Genomic DNA, 14,433 nt, shown 5'->3' on the forward strand with positions numbered 1-14,433 from the left:
AGAAGGCTTTAACGTGACAAGCTGTATGAAAACCGGGCCAAAATAACAGGAAATGTGGAAATTAGCAAGAAAAAGAATGTAATAAGCGGAGCTAGCAAGACCAATACTCGTTCGCCTGAGGGCTCCCATACTGCCCATGTTAGTTCCAATGCCATTTAGAGGAAAAACGTTTAAAAGCAGGCGTCAGTGTATTTTTTACACATTGATATCGACTTGGTATCAAAGTAGCGATACTTGTGATAAGCCTTTATATAAAGGTCAAAGTAAAAAAAATTTATTCCATCTTCGTACATGTCTGATTGGTCCATTTAAGCACACCCACACACACACACACACACACATACTACTAAACCCACATTGATTTCACTGTAACGTGCTGATCACTCCTCCACTTCGGTGTACATGCGGACGCCATGAGACTGGTTCTTCCAAACCCGAGACTGGATCTGAGGATCCCCACCCATGAGGATCTGGAAAGGCTGGAAAAAGAGGAGGCGGGAAACAGGCCCAAGTGGGACAGCAAAGCGCAGTACATCCTGTCTTGTGTGGGCTTTTGCATCGGGATCTCCACTATATGGCGATTTCCCTACTTGTGCCAAAGTCATGGAGGAGGTAAGATGTGCACGGTTGTTTGAAAGAAGAACTGCTGGTTGGAATAAAAATAGTTGTCAACATTACTCACTTTCATTAAAAGTCACTTTGTGTCCCTTGTGCCTAAGGTGCAAGAGGAAGTTGAATTTCTGACTCATTTATGATGCTGACGTATGTGAAATCACTTTTTATATCTGATAATGCCCCGATTAAGGCTGTACGAAGGACCCCATTTATACCATTGGATTTGTCTTGTTTTGGGGGTAGGGCGGAATTTATTTTTGGTAGCATTTTGCATAATAATTGTAATGCTATTTGGGAAAAAAATGGCCCACCAATTTTATCATAGGGCATTTCCACACACTTCTTTCTTTTGGTCAAATGGTTTGTTTTGGCTCTGTCACCATGTGAATTCAAATTTTCAGACTGTTTTTGTGTATTAATTTCACAATAAAGCCTCAATTATGCTCCTGTGCCACGTCGCCAGTGTAAGCTACGCCAGCTGGCTCCACCCCCTCTGACAGCTGACCTTGTATTCGTCACCACGGAGCTGTGATTGGTCAGCTTTTCTGTCCAATCACAGGTGTGCGTTATATTGTATGTTCCAATCCAGGCACCTTAGAATTGTCTTAACTACACCCCTTATATGAAATCGGATGCAAAAAGACACTTTGATGACACCATGATCTTCTACTAAATTAATGTGAGAACACATTCTGTCAAAATGTTCTTTATCTATAATGTACCGGTCATTCCAAAATCCATCTTATAAGATTCCATCCCATACATTCTCCAGGAGCGTTTTTGATCCCTTATGTGATCCTGCTGGTGTTAGAAGGGATGCCTCTCATGTTGCTGGAGTTCGCCATTGGCCAGCGTCTCAGGAAAGGCAGCGTGGGAGTATGGCGGGCCATCAGTCCTTACCTGACCAGTGTCGGTATGTTGACAAACATAATTTTGTTTAGAAGAATACATCGATACCATGATACGGATACTGGTGTGCTTTTCAGGTATTGCCTCCATGCTGGTGTCCTTTTTAGTAGCCGTCTACTACAACACCTTGATAGCCTGGATCCTGTGGTACCTCTTCAATTCCTTCCAAAGCCCCCTACCTTGGACTCAGTGTCCTCTCAATGACAATAGGACAGGTATATTTCATGAGATATTTACCACCACCAGACTGCATTCATGTTTATGGACTGTTTGTTTGCTTAGGTTACGTACCAGAGTGTCAACAGAGCTCCACGGAGGACTATTTTTACTACCGGGTGACACTTAACATCTCGCCCTCCATATCTGATTCTGGTGGTCTCCACTGGCCCATAGTGGTGTGTCTCCTGGCTGCATGGACTGTTGTCTGCATTTGTTGCATCAGAGGGATCGGCACCTCAGGAAAGGTGATGCCACTGACTGTCCTGTCAGTAACTGAATCTGTATTGTGTCGAGTGCAGACAGGTGTCTGTCTCTGCTTGCTTGCTTGTCTTAGAAACCAAAAAAGGACTTCTTGAAACTCTCAGGGGAATCAGATAGTAAGAAGTCCACAATTACCTCCAAAGGAAAGGGTGAAAAAGGGTTACATACAACCTAATTGATACTGTGTCTTGTCCAAGACTCTTTAAAGTGACTTATATTAGACTTGGTATGAAGCTAAAGTAAAAATGTTGGTATCTATTGAGGTTTAACATCACCCAAAATAAAACTAGCACTTTTGCCGCTGTCAAAATGATGTTGCTTTAACGCTTGCTATTGTTGTCTTAGGCCGCGTACATCACAGCCATCCTGCCATACGTCGTGTTGGCCATATTCCTGATACGAGGACTGACACTTAAAGGCGCCTTTAGCGGTATAAAGTTCCTCTTTACACCAGAGGTATGTTTAAAACTGCATGGACGATTAAATATAAACATAGTGGATGCAATTGTTGAGACAGCTCTAATACAATCACACCTCCACACCTCCATTGTACCAAAAGCAGGCCTGTGCAGAATTCAATTCAATGGTACGAGGTTACACTGTGGATGTGTTCCGTGTTACATAATAACAAAAGTCCTTCTCCGTTGCTTCCAGTTGGATGAGTTGAGCAAGTCATCCACTTGGCTGGATGCGGGGGCCCAGGTGTTTTTCACGTTTGGTTTGGGGTTTGGTAGTCTCATCTCCTTCTCCAGCTATAATCCTGTTCAGTAAGAGACTGCTGTTAGAATCATCAGCATCATTAAGAAAACATGCTAATGATTCTTTTTTTTTCTATTCCTTCAGCAACAATTGTGTGCAAGATGCTGTGATCTTGTCTGTAATCACTGGCCTGACAGCGGTGTATGCTGCTGCAGTGACTTACTCCATCATTGGCTTCAGGGCCACTGAGAAATACGACACGTGTGTTAACGAGTGAGTACAAATATCGATTCTATTCTAGTCTATCTGTGCACCTTTCATCCACCAGTATGAATGCCCCCTCATTATTCCCACCCCAGAAACATCATGTCGCTAATAAATGGATTTAATCTTCCTGAAGACAGCATCACTCCAAGCAATTACGACTTAGCCTTTAAACATCTCAACATCTCAGATCCGGATGCTATTCTTGGATTGGACATTAAAACTTGTGAGATGCAAAAATTCCTCAGTGAGGTAAAAAGAACATCCGGACATTTCTTATGATGTTTTCGACTTCTAACATTCTAACGTGCATGTTTATCCAGGGAGTGGAGGGAACTGGTCTGGTTTTTATTGTTTTCACAGAAGCCATCACCCAGATGCCCGCTTCTCCTGTGTGGTCTGTGCTCTTCTTCATCATGCTCTTCTGTATGGGCCTCTCTTCCATATTTGGCAACATAGAAGGAGTAGTGGTCCCCTTGAAAAACTTGGGGGTGTGTCCGAAAAAATGGCCCCATGAAGCCCTGACAGGTAATCCACCTAAATCCGACACTATATAACTATAACATGTGACCGCATGAAAGAATGACACAGTTCCCATAGACTTTTTTCTGTGTCTTTCAGGAGTGATGTGCCTTGTGGCCTTCATTTTGTCCCTCTTCTTCGCTCAGAATTCCGGGAGTTATTGGATTACGCTTTTTGACAAATTTGCAGGATCCATTTCTCTCTTGGTGATTGGATTAATTGAAACCATCACTGTGGTTCACATCTATGGCATAGACAGGTAGACACTCATAAAGAGGACTTCCTGGTCGTGTGTGACTGACAACTAAACCGTGCGCTTGTGTGTGTGTGTCAGGTTCAACGAGGATGTGGAATTCATGACCGGACACAAACCTGGCATCTTCTGGCAGGTGACATGGAGGGTCATCAGTCCCCTCATTATCCTTGTCATTTTAGTCTTCTACTTGGTGACTCAAGCACAAGAAGAGTTAACCTACTTAATCTGGGATCCCGATTCTGTAAGCGCATATTATTTAAGTCTCCATCCAAATAGGCGCGTCATTTTTGTGTCTTGCCTCAACAGGAGGAGTTCCCATCGCTGTCAAGTGAAGCATATCCTTCATGGATCAACGTGATGATTTTTATGTTAGCGGGGGTTCCCAGTTTGGTTGTACCAATGTATGCGTTATGTAGGTTTATCTTTGTTTGCTACAAGAAAAGAGTTGCTCGATGAAAGGATTTTCTCAGGATTTTCATTGTCAAACCTGATTTGATTTTAAGATAAGATAAGATAAGATAAGATATGCCTTTATTCGTCCCTCAGTGGGGAAATTTGAATTGCACAGCAGCAAGAGTACAGAATCAGTTAAGCAGTACAAAATACACAATGTAGAAAAATAAACAATATAAACAACCCAAGTATTAACAAAATCAACAGTTTTTCCCAGAGTTATAATACAATACAGTATGTAGATAATATGAAACGAGATGAGATATATGACCAGTCTATACACTGAGATCTTGCTAGTGAGTTAATATGAGGCATTATGGAAATACTTCACATAGAACTTAGTATATTGCATTTATAACCCTTAGTATTGCACATGGAGGTTGATCAGATATTGCACAGTGAATGGGGTCTGGAGTAACTATACTGACTATAAAAGCAAGTATTACACAGATGTACATAGTGGTGTAGAAGTCTATTGGGAGAAGTACTGGTTGTACAGCCTGACAGCTGCAGGAAGAAAGGACCTGCAATATCGCTCCTTTACACACATTTTGTCTATGAAGCAGGCATCAATGTATTTTGGTGTGTTGATATCACCTTGGTATCAAAGTAGCGATACTTGTGATAACCCTGTATCTAAAGGTCAAAGTGCAGAGTGTGGTAGTTAATCTTCATTCATAAACAATAAAATCTTTTGCACATTGCTGATTGGTCCTTTGTTGATATTTAAGCACACGCACACAGGTGCTGCTAAAACCTCATACCAGACATTGTAAAGTACTGATCACTCGTCTGCTTTGGTGTTCGTGCAAACACCATGAAATTGGTACTTCCTAACCCGGAACTGGATTTGAGGATCCCCACCCTTGAGGATCTGGAGAGGATGGAGAAAGAGGAGGTGGGAAACAGGCCCAAGTGGGACAACAAAGCTCAGTACATCCTGACTTGTGTGGGCTTTTGCATCGGGATCGGGAATGTGTGGCGATTTCCCTACTTGTGTCAAAGTCATGGAGGAGGTAAGATGCGCGAGCTATTAGCATATTAGCATATTAGCATCGACTTTTTCTTCTCACAGAATTAAAGTTGATGTCTTTCTTGTTTTGGTACTGCATGGAGGGTCAAACCCTCAAATCTGCTTATTTGACCCCTTTCTGCTCTGACGCTGCAAGCCACGCCCCCCCCCCCCATTAGCCATGTTTGTTGTCAGCTAAAGATAGCCTGGTGGCTAAGGTGAGATACTAACGTTAGCTATATTGAATGGATAGCCAAACATAACCACACAATGACTGAAACTTGTCGGTTGTCAAGACGTTATGTACACGATACCTATGCTAGCATTACCATGTGAACTGTTAGCATAGTAGCATTTTAGCTCTTTCACTAATGCCTGTATGCAAATATAAACAAAAGACTATCAAACTGACTTAGCACTTTTGCTACATAGCATGCTAACTGTTAGCATGGTAGCATTTTGGCTGTAAAAGTGCTTATTTTTACATATCATGTACGTACACTATAAAAATGCTAATAGCCTGCTTGTAAACACCAGGCCAGGCCTTTACTGTAATTTGGCTAGAATTTTCTAGTTAATCATTCAGAGTGAAAGACCTCCTTAAGAAACCTTTGACTGTACTGTGTCCTTTATAACAATATTGGCTATGTTGGTTTTATTGTTTTTTATGTCTTATTTAATGGCATCATTTTCCATCGCAGCTGACTTCAGTAGAAAGGTGACGCACATCTGGTCACTAGCCAATTGCATACAAACGAATGACCGTTCACACTCACATTCATACCTTTGGACATTTTAAAGTCGACAATTCATCTAACCTGCATATTTTGGGGATGTGGGTGGCAGCCTTTTTGACAATGATAACCCTGCCCTGTCTATGTTATTATGCTCAGTATGTCATGTTTATAAATAAAGTTGTATCGTACATTATATATCCCAGGAGCGTTTTTGATCCCTTACCTGATCCTGCTGGTGTTAGAAGGGATGCCTCTCCTGTTGCTGGAGTTCGCTATTGGCCAGCGTCTCAGGAAAGGCAGCGTGGGAGTATGGCGGGCCATCAGTCCTTACCTGACCGGTGTCGGTATGTTGTCAAAAATAATCACATTCTGAAGAAAAACAGACCATGATACTGGTACTGCTGTGGTTTTCAGGTATTGCCTCTATGCTGGTGTGCCTTTTAATTGCCGTCTACTACAACACCTTGATAGCCTGGATCCTGTGGTACCTCTTCAATTCCTTCCAAAGCCCCCTACCTTGGACTCAGTGTCCTCTCAATGACAATAGGACAGGTATATTTCATGAGATATTTACCACCACCAGACTGCATTCATGTTTATGGGCTGTTTGTTTACTTAGGTTACGTACCAGAGTGTCAACAGAGCTCCACGGTGGACTATTTCTTCTACCGGGTGACCCTGAACAGCTCCACCTCCATATCTGACTCTGGTGGTCTCCACTGGCCCATAGTGGTGTGTCTCCTGGCTGCATGGACTGTTCTCTGCATTTGCTGCATCAGAGGGATCGGCACCTCAGGAAAGGTGATGCCACTGGTAGTATAGTCAGTATTCTCTGAAATGACTTGCTTTAACGCTTGCTATCGTTGTCTTAGGCCGTGTACATCACAGCCATCCTGCCATACGTCGTGTTGGCCATATTCCTGATACGAGGACTGACACTTAAAGGCGCCTTTAGCGGTATACAATTCCTCTTTACACCAAAGGTATGTTTCAAATTGCATGAAGGCACGAGAAAATGAACAACTCCAATGCAGTCACACCTCCAATGTGTGAAAAGGATGTAGGAGGTTACACTGTGCAGATGTTTGGTGTTCCAACATAACACAAGTCCTTCTCCGTTTTTCCAGGTGGAGGAGTTGAGCAAGTCGTCCACTTGGTTGGATGCGGGGGCCCAGGTCTTTTATTCATTTGGTCTGGCATGGGGGGGTCTCATCTCCTTCTCCAGCTACAATCCTCTTCAGTAAGAGACTGCTGATTGAATCATCAGCATCATTAAGAGAACCTGCTAACGATGCATTTTTTTTCTATTCCTTCAGCAACAATTGTGTGCAAGATGCTGTGATCTTGTCTCTCGTCACTGGCCTGACGTCGGTGTATGCTGCTGCAGTTACTTACACCATCATCGGCTTCAGGGCCACTGAGAAATATGACACGTGTGTTCATGAGTGAGTACACATGTAAAGCAATTGTAATTGTAACTGAACGCCATTCAAGTCTATCGGTGCACCTAACATCCTCCCTCATTATTCCCACCCTAGAAACATCATGTCGCTAATAAATGGGTTCAATCTTCCTGAAGACAGCATCACTCCAAGCAATTACGACTTAGCCTTTAAACATCTCAACAACTCAGATCCGGATGCTATTCTTGGATTCGACATTAAAACTTGTGAGATGCAAAAATTCCTCAGTGAGGTAAAAAGAACATCCGGACATTTCTTATGATGTTTTCGACTTCTAACGTTCTAACATGCATGTTTATCCAGGGAGTGGAGGGAACTGGTCTGGCTTTTATTGTTTTCACAGAGGCCATCACAAAGATGCCCGCTTCTCCTGTGTGGTCTGTGCTCTTCTTCATCATGCTCTTCTGTTTGGGGCTCTCCACCCTGTTTGGCAACATAGAAGGAGTGGTGGTCCCCTTGAAAGACTTGGGGGTGTTTCCCAAGAAATGGCCTCATGAAGCCCTGACTGGTAAGACATAACTTTTAAGATTCACTACCTAATGACATTCTAAAAAAGCAAAAAATGCCGTCACTTTGTTTTAGTGTTGAACCAGGAAGTAGGTCCCAATTAGACTCTATCAGGTTTTGGTAGAAGTGATATGTAGCAATTGTCTTTTGATCTGACACATATTAAGTAACTTTGATCAGTACTGACACCCATGACTTATTATACGTATGTATTATCTGCTCTGCATATTTGCTATGATGTTTTTTTCAAGGTGTGACCTGTCTGGTGTCCTTCACCATATCCCTCCTCTTCGCTCAGAATTCTGGGATGTATTGGCTTGCACTTTTCGACAAATTTGCAGGATCGGTTCCTCTCTTGACGGTTGGATTCTTTGAAATGATCGCTGTGGTTTACATCTACGGCATAGACAGGTAGACACTCATGAAGATGACTTGATGACTTGATGACTTCCTGGTCATGCGTGACAGCTCATCCACGTGCTTGTGTGTGTCTGTCAGGTTCAACGAGGATGTGGAATTCATGACCGGACACAAACCTGGCATCTTCTGGCAGGTGACATGGAGGGTCATCAGTCCCCTCATTGTCCTTGTCATCTTAGTCTTCTACTTGGTGACTCAAGCACAAGAAAAGTTCACCTACTTAATCTGGGATCCCAATTCTGTAAGCGTTTGTTCAATAAGTCTTCATCCTTGTGACAAATAGTCTCATTATTTATGTTTCATACCTCAACAGGAGGAGTTCCCATCGCTGTCAAGTGAAGCATATCCTTCATGGATCAACGTGATGATTTTTATGTTAGCGGGGGTTCCTAGTGTGGCTGTACCTGTGTATGCGTTATGTAGGTTTATCTTTGTTTGCTGCAAGAGAAGAGTTGCCAGATTGAATAAAGTATAATTTACATTGATCTATGTTCTTTGCTTACCCGTTTTTTTCCTCATGACTGATTATTTTTTTGGTATCAGAGCTCATTGGTATTACACAAGGTGTAGTTATGAAGATATTCTTCAACCTGGTGGAGAAAACGATCACTGTGCTGGCCTCTGCTGATACATCATTCCTGTTTGTACACATCTGTCTGCATCAGTTTCTTGCATCAGTTCCCCACTCTCCTCAATCAAACACTATCGTGGTCTGGCTAAGGAGGCAGACAGGATGTATCGGCACTTTGTACATGCACATTGTACTTGTTCCACCAGGGTGCCCTCGACCCCTACCACAGTGGACGCTGCAAGTTTGGAGCCGTGCAACATCACAAACCATGCAGGTTCATTGTCCAGGAAAACATGAGGGCTGACACGCACGGACACTGGATGGACGCAGCTAACGCCACTCCCATACGTATACAGTACCTACGGGAGGGGGTATGTGAAAATGTGTTTTGGTGGAAGACGTTTTGAATAGGGTTGCATCACGGATGTCCCCTAGGAATACACACAAGCTTGAGTCTTCTATATGTTTTAAACTGATTATTTCTTCTTATTATGTGTACTATATTGGGTAATGAGTGTAAAGATGAACATGGGGTTGTTAGTCCATGTCCACAAGGCTCTAATAATGTTAGAGACCATATTTAGAAGGCTTTAACGTGACAAGCTGTATGAAAACCAGGCCAAAATAACAGGAAATGTGGAAATTAGCAAGAAAAAGAATGTAATAAGCGGAGCTAGCAAGACCAATACTCGTTCGCCTGAGGGCTCCCATACTGCCCATGTTAGTTCCAATGCCATTTAGAGGAAAAACGTTTAAAAGCAGGCGTCAGTGTATTTTTTACACATTGATATCGACTTGGTATCAAAGTAGCGATACTTGTGATAAGCCTTTATATAAAGGTCAAAGTAAAAAAAATTTATTCCATCTTCGTACATGTCTGATTGGTCCATTTAAGCACACCCACACACACACACACACACACATACTACTAAACCCACATTGATTTCACTGTAACGTGCTGATCACTCCTCCACTTCGGTGTACATGCGGACGCCATGAGACTGGTTCTTCCAAACCCGAGACTGGATCTGAGGATCCCCACCCATGAGGATCTGGAAAGGCTGGAAAAAGAGGAGGCGGGAAACAGGCCCAAGTGGGACAGCAAAGCGCAGTACATCCTGTCTTGTGTGGGCTTTTGCATCGGGATCTCCACTATATGGCGATTTCCCTACTTGTGCCAAAGTCATGGAGGAGGTAAGATGTGCACGGTTGTTTGAAAGAAGAACTGCTGGTTGGAATAAAAATAGTTGTCAACATTACTCACTTTCATTAAAAGTCACTTTGTGTCCCTTGTGCCTAAGGTGCAAGAGGAAGTTGAATTTCTGACTCATTTATGATGCTGACGTATGTGAAATCACTTTTTATATCTGATAATGCCCCGATTAAGGCTGTACAAAGGACCCCATTTATACCATTGGATTTGTCTTGTTTTGGGGGTAGGGCGGAATTTATTTTTGGTAGCATTTTGCATAATAATTGTAATGCTATTTGGGAAAAAAATGGCCCACCAATTTTATCATAGGTCATTTCCACACACTTCTTTCTTTTGGTCAAATGTTTTGTTTTGGCTCTGTCACCATGTGAATTCAAATTTTCAGACTGTTTTTGTGTATTAATTTCACAATAAAGCCTCAATTATGCTCCTGTGCCACGTCGCAACTGACTCTGACAGCTGACCTTGTATTCGTCACCACGGAGCTGTGATTGGTCAGCTTTTCTGTCCAATCACAGGTGTGCGTTATATTGTATGTTCCAATCCAGGCACCTTAGAATTGTCTTAACTACACCCCTTATATGAAATCGGATGCAAAAAGACACTTTGATGACACCATGATCTTCTACTAAATTAATGTGAGAACACATTCTGTCAAAATGTTCTTTATCTATAATGTACCGGTCATTCCAAAATCCATCTTATAAGATTCCATCCCATACATTCTCCAGGAGCGTTTTTGATCCCTTATGTGATCCTGCTGGTGTTAGAAGGGATGCCTCTCATGTTGCTGGAGTTCGCCATTGGCCAGCGTCTCAGGAAAGGCAGCGTGGGAGTATGGCGGGCCATCAGTCCTTACCTGACCGGTGTCGGTATGTTGACAAACATAATTTTGTTTAGAAGAATACATCGATACCATGATACGGATACTGGTGTGCTTTTCAGGTATTGCCTCCATGCTGGTGTCCTTTTTAGTAGCCGTCTACTACAACACCTTGATAGCCTGGATCCTGTGGTACCTCTTCAATTCCTTCCAAAGCCCCCTACCTTGGACTCAGTGTCCTCTCAATGACAATAGGACAGGTATATTTCATGAGATATTTACCACCACCAGACTGCATTCATGTTTATGGACTGTTTGTTTGCTTAGGTTACGTACCAGAGTGTCAACAGAGCTCCACGGAGGACTATTTTTACTACCGGGTGACCCTTAACATCTCGCCCTCCATATCTGATTCTGGTGGTCTCCACTGGCCCATAGTGGTGTGTCTCCTGGCTGCATGGACTGTTGTCTGCATTTGTTGCATCAGAGGGATCGGCACCTCAGGAAAGGTGATGCCACTGACTGTCCTGTCAGTAACTGAATCTGTATTGTGTCGAGTGCAGACAGGTGTCTGTCTCTGCTTGCTTGCTTGTCTTAGAAACCAAAAAAGGACTTCCTGAAACTCTCAGGGGAATCAGATAGTAAGAAGTCCACAATTACCTCCAAAGGAAAGGGTGAAAAAGGGTTACATACAACCTAATTGATACTGTGTCTTGTCCAAGACTCTTTAAAGTGACTTATATTAGACTTGGTATGAAGCTAAAGTAAAAATGTTGGTATCTATTGAGGTTTAACATCACCCAAAATAAAACTAGCACTTTTGCCGCTGTCAAAATGATGTTGCTTTAACGCTTGCTATTGTTGTCTTAGGCCGCGTACATCACAGCCATCCTGCCATACGTCGTGTTGGCCATATTCCTGATACGAGGACTGACACTTAAAGGTGCCTTTAGCGGTATAAAGTTCCTCTTTACACCAGAGGTATGTTTAAAACTGCATGGACGATTAAATATAAACATAGTGGATGCAATTGTTGAGACAGCTCTAATACAATCACACCTCCACACCTCCATTGTACCAAAAGCAGGCCTGTGCAGAATTCAATTCAATGGTAGGAGGTTACACTGTGGATGTGTTCCGTGTTACATAATAACAAAAGTCCTTCTCCGTTGCTTCCAGTTGGATGAGTTGAGCAAGTCATCCACTTGGCTGGATGCGGGGGCCCAGGTGTTTTTCACGTTTGGTTTGGGGTTTGGTAGTCTCATCTCCTTCTCCAGCTATAATCCTGTTCAGTAAGAGACTGCTGTTAGAATCATCAGCATCATTAAGAAAACATGCTAATGATTCTTTTTTTTTCTATTCCTTCAGCAACAATTGTGTGCAAGATGCTGTGATCTTGTCTGTAATCACTGGCCTGACAGCGGTGTATGCTGCTGCAGTGACTTACTCCATCATTGGCTTCAGGGCCACTGAGAAATATGACACGTGTGTTAACGAGTGAGTACAAATATCGATTCTATTCTAGTCTATCTGTGCACCTTTCATCCACCAGTATGAATGCCCCCTCATTATTCCCACCCCAGAAACATCATGTCGCTAATAAATGGATTTAATCTTCCTGAAGACAGCATCACTCCAAGCAATTACGACTTAGCCTTTAAACATCTCAACAACTCAGATCCGGATGCTATTCTTGGATTGGACATTAAAACTTGTGAGATGCAAAAATTCCTCAGTGAGGTAAAAAGAACATCCGGACATTTCTTATGATGTTTTCGACTTCTAACATTCTAACGTGCATGTTTATCCAGGGAGTGGAGGGAACTGGTCTGGTTTTTATTGTTTTCACAGAAGCCATCACCCAGATGCCCGCTTCTCCTATGTGGTCTGTGCTCTTCTTCATCATGCTCTTCTGTATGGGCCTCTCTTCCATATTTGGCAACATAGAAGGAGTGGTGGTCCCCTTGAAAAACTTGGGTGTGTGTCCGAAAAAATGGCCCCATGAAGCCCTGACAGGTAATCCACCTAAATCCGACACTATATAACTATAACATGTGACCGCATGAAAGAATGACACAGTTCCCATAGACTTTTTTCTGTGTCTTTCAGGAGTGATGTGCCTTGTGGCCTTCATTTTGTCCCTCTTCTTCGCTCAGAATTCCGGGAGTTATTGGATTACGCTTTTTGACAAATTTGCAGGATCCATTTCTCTCTTGGTGATTGGATTAATTGAAACCATCACTGTGGTTCACATCTATGGCATAGACAGGTAGACACTCATAAAGAGGACTTCCTGGTCGTGTGTGACTGACAACTAAACCGTGCGCTTGTGTGTGTGTGTCAGGTTCAACGAGGATGTGGAATTCATGACCGGACACAAACCTGGCATCTTCTGGCAGGTGACATGGAGGGTCATCAGTCCCCTCATTATCCTTGTCATTTTAGTCTTCTACTTGGTGACTCAAGCACAAGAAGAGTTAACCTACTTAATCTGGGATCCCGATTCTGTAAGCGCATATTATTTAAGTCTCCATCCAAATAGGCGCGTCATTTTTGTGTCTTGCCTCAACAGGAGGAGTTCCCATCGCTGTCAAGTGAAGCATATCCTTCATGGATCAACGTGATGATTTTCATGTTAGCGGGGGTTCCCAGTTTGGTTGTACCAGTGTATGCGTTATGTAGGTTTATCTTTGTTTGCTACAAGAAAAGAGTTGCTCGATGAAAGGATTTTCTCAGGATTTTCATTGTCAAACCTGATTTGATTTTAATATAAGATAAGATAAGATAAGATAAGATATGCCTTTATTCGTCCCTCAGTGGGGAAATTTGAATTGCACAGCAGCAAGAGTACAGAATCAGTTAAGCAGTACAAAATACACAATGTAGAAAAATAAACAATATAAACAACCCAAGTATTAACAAAATCAACAGTTTTTCCCAGAGTTATAATACAATACAGTATGTAGATAATATGAAACGAGATGAGATATATGACCAGTCTATACACTGAGATCTTGCTAGTGAGTTAATATGAGGCATTATGGAAATACTTCACATAGAACTTAGTATATTGCATTTATAACCCTTAGTATTGCACATGGAGGTTGATCAGATATTGCACAGTGAATGGGGTCTGGAGTAACTATACTGACTATAAAAGCAAGTATTACACAGATGTACATAGTGGTGTAGAAGTCTATTGGGAGAAGTACTGGTTGTACAGCCTGACAGCTGCAGGAAGAAAGGACCTGCAATATCGCTCCTTTACACACATTTTGTCTATGAAGCAGGCATCAATGTATTTTGGTGTGTTGATATCACCTTGGTATCAAAGTAGCGATACTTGTGATAACCCTGTATCTAAAGGTCAAAGTGCAGAGTGTGGTAGTTAATCTTCATTCATAAACAATAAAATCTTTTGCACATTGCTGATTGGTCCTTTGTTGATATTTAAGCACACGCACACAGGTGCTGCTAAAACCTCATACC

The 14,433-nt window shown here is 42.4% G+C and overlaps 3 protein-coding genes across 3 annotated transcripts; all 3 read left to right on the forward strand.

Moving 5' to 3' along the window:
* The first annotated feature begins 407 nt into the window (after positions 1-407).
* On the forward strand, positions 408-4,201 carry LOC131102178 (sodium-dependent neutral amino acid transporter B(0)AT1-like). The gene is made up of 12 exons (XM_058047682.2): positions 408-612; positions 1,388-1,528; positions 1,602-1,739; positions 1,807-1,988; positions 2,350-2,460; positions 2,659-2,771; positions 2,848-2,976; positions 3,063-3,219; positions 3,291-3,495; positions 3,589-3,748; positions 3,824-3,986; positions 4,052-4,201. The coding sequence occupies exons 1-12, from the start codon at positions 414-416 to the stop codon at positions 4,199-4,201; spliced, it is 1,848 nt and encodes a 615-aa protein (XP_057903665.2). The 5' UTR covers positions 408-413.
* A 785-nt stretch (positions 4,202-4,986) lies between these two features.
* LOC131102395 (sodium-dependent neutral amino acid transporter B(0)AT1-like) lies at positions 4,987-8,822 on the forward strand. The gene is made up of 12 exons (XM_078792036.1): positions 4,987-5,214; positions 6,151-6,291; positions 6,362-6,499; positions 6,567-6,748; positions 6,820-6,930; positions 7,075-7,187; positions 7,264-7,392; positions 7,486-7,642; positions 7,714-7,918; positions 8,169-8,328; positions 8,416-8,578; positions 8,651-8,822. The coding sequence occupies exons 1-12, from the start codon at positions 5,016-5,018 to the stop codon at positions 8,810-8,812; spliced, it is 1,860 nt and encodes a 619-aa protein (XP_078648162.1). The 5' UTR covers positions 4,987-5,015; the 3' UTR covers positions 8,813-8,822.
* A 1,075-nt stretch (positions 8,823-9,897) lies between these two features.
* LOC144899521 (sodium-dependent neutral amino acid transporter B(0)AT1-like) lies at positions 9,898-14,143 on the forward strand. Its single transcript, XM_078792037.1, has 12 exons — positions 9,898-10,102; positions 10,853-10,993; positions 11,067-11,204; positions 11,272-11,453; positions 11,815-11,925; positions 12,124-12,236; positions 12,313-12,441; positions 12,528-12,684; positions 12,756-12,960; positions 13,054-13,213; positions 13,289-13,451; positions 13,517-14,143. The coding sequence occupies exons 1-12, from the start codon at positions 9,904-9,906 to the stop codon at positions 13,664-13,666; spliced, it is 1,848 nt and encodes a 615-aa protein (XP_078648163.1). The 5' UTR covers positions 9,898-9,903; the 3' UTR covers positions 13,667-14,143.
* The last annotated feature ends 290 nt before the right edge of the window (positions 14,144-14,433 follow it).

This window comes from Doryrhamphus excisus, linkage group LG7 (genome assembly GCF_037039965.1).
Source record: "Doryrhamphus excisus strain RoL-2023G ecotype Guam linkage group LG7, RoL_Dexc_Guam_v1.1, whole genome shotgun sequence".
NCBI classification, from domain to species: domain Eukaryota; kingdom Metazoa; phylum Chordata; class Actinopteri; order Syngnathiformes; family Syngnathidae; genus Doryrhamphus; species Doryrhamphus excisus.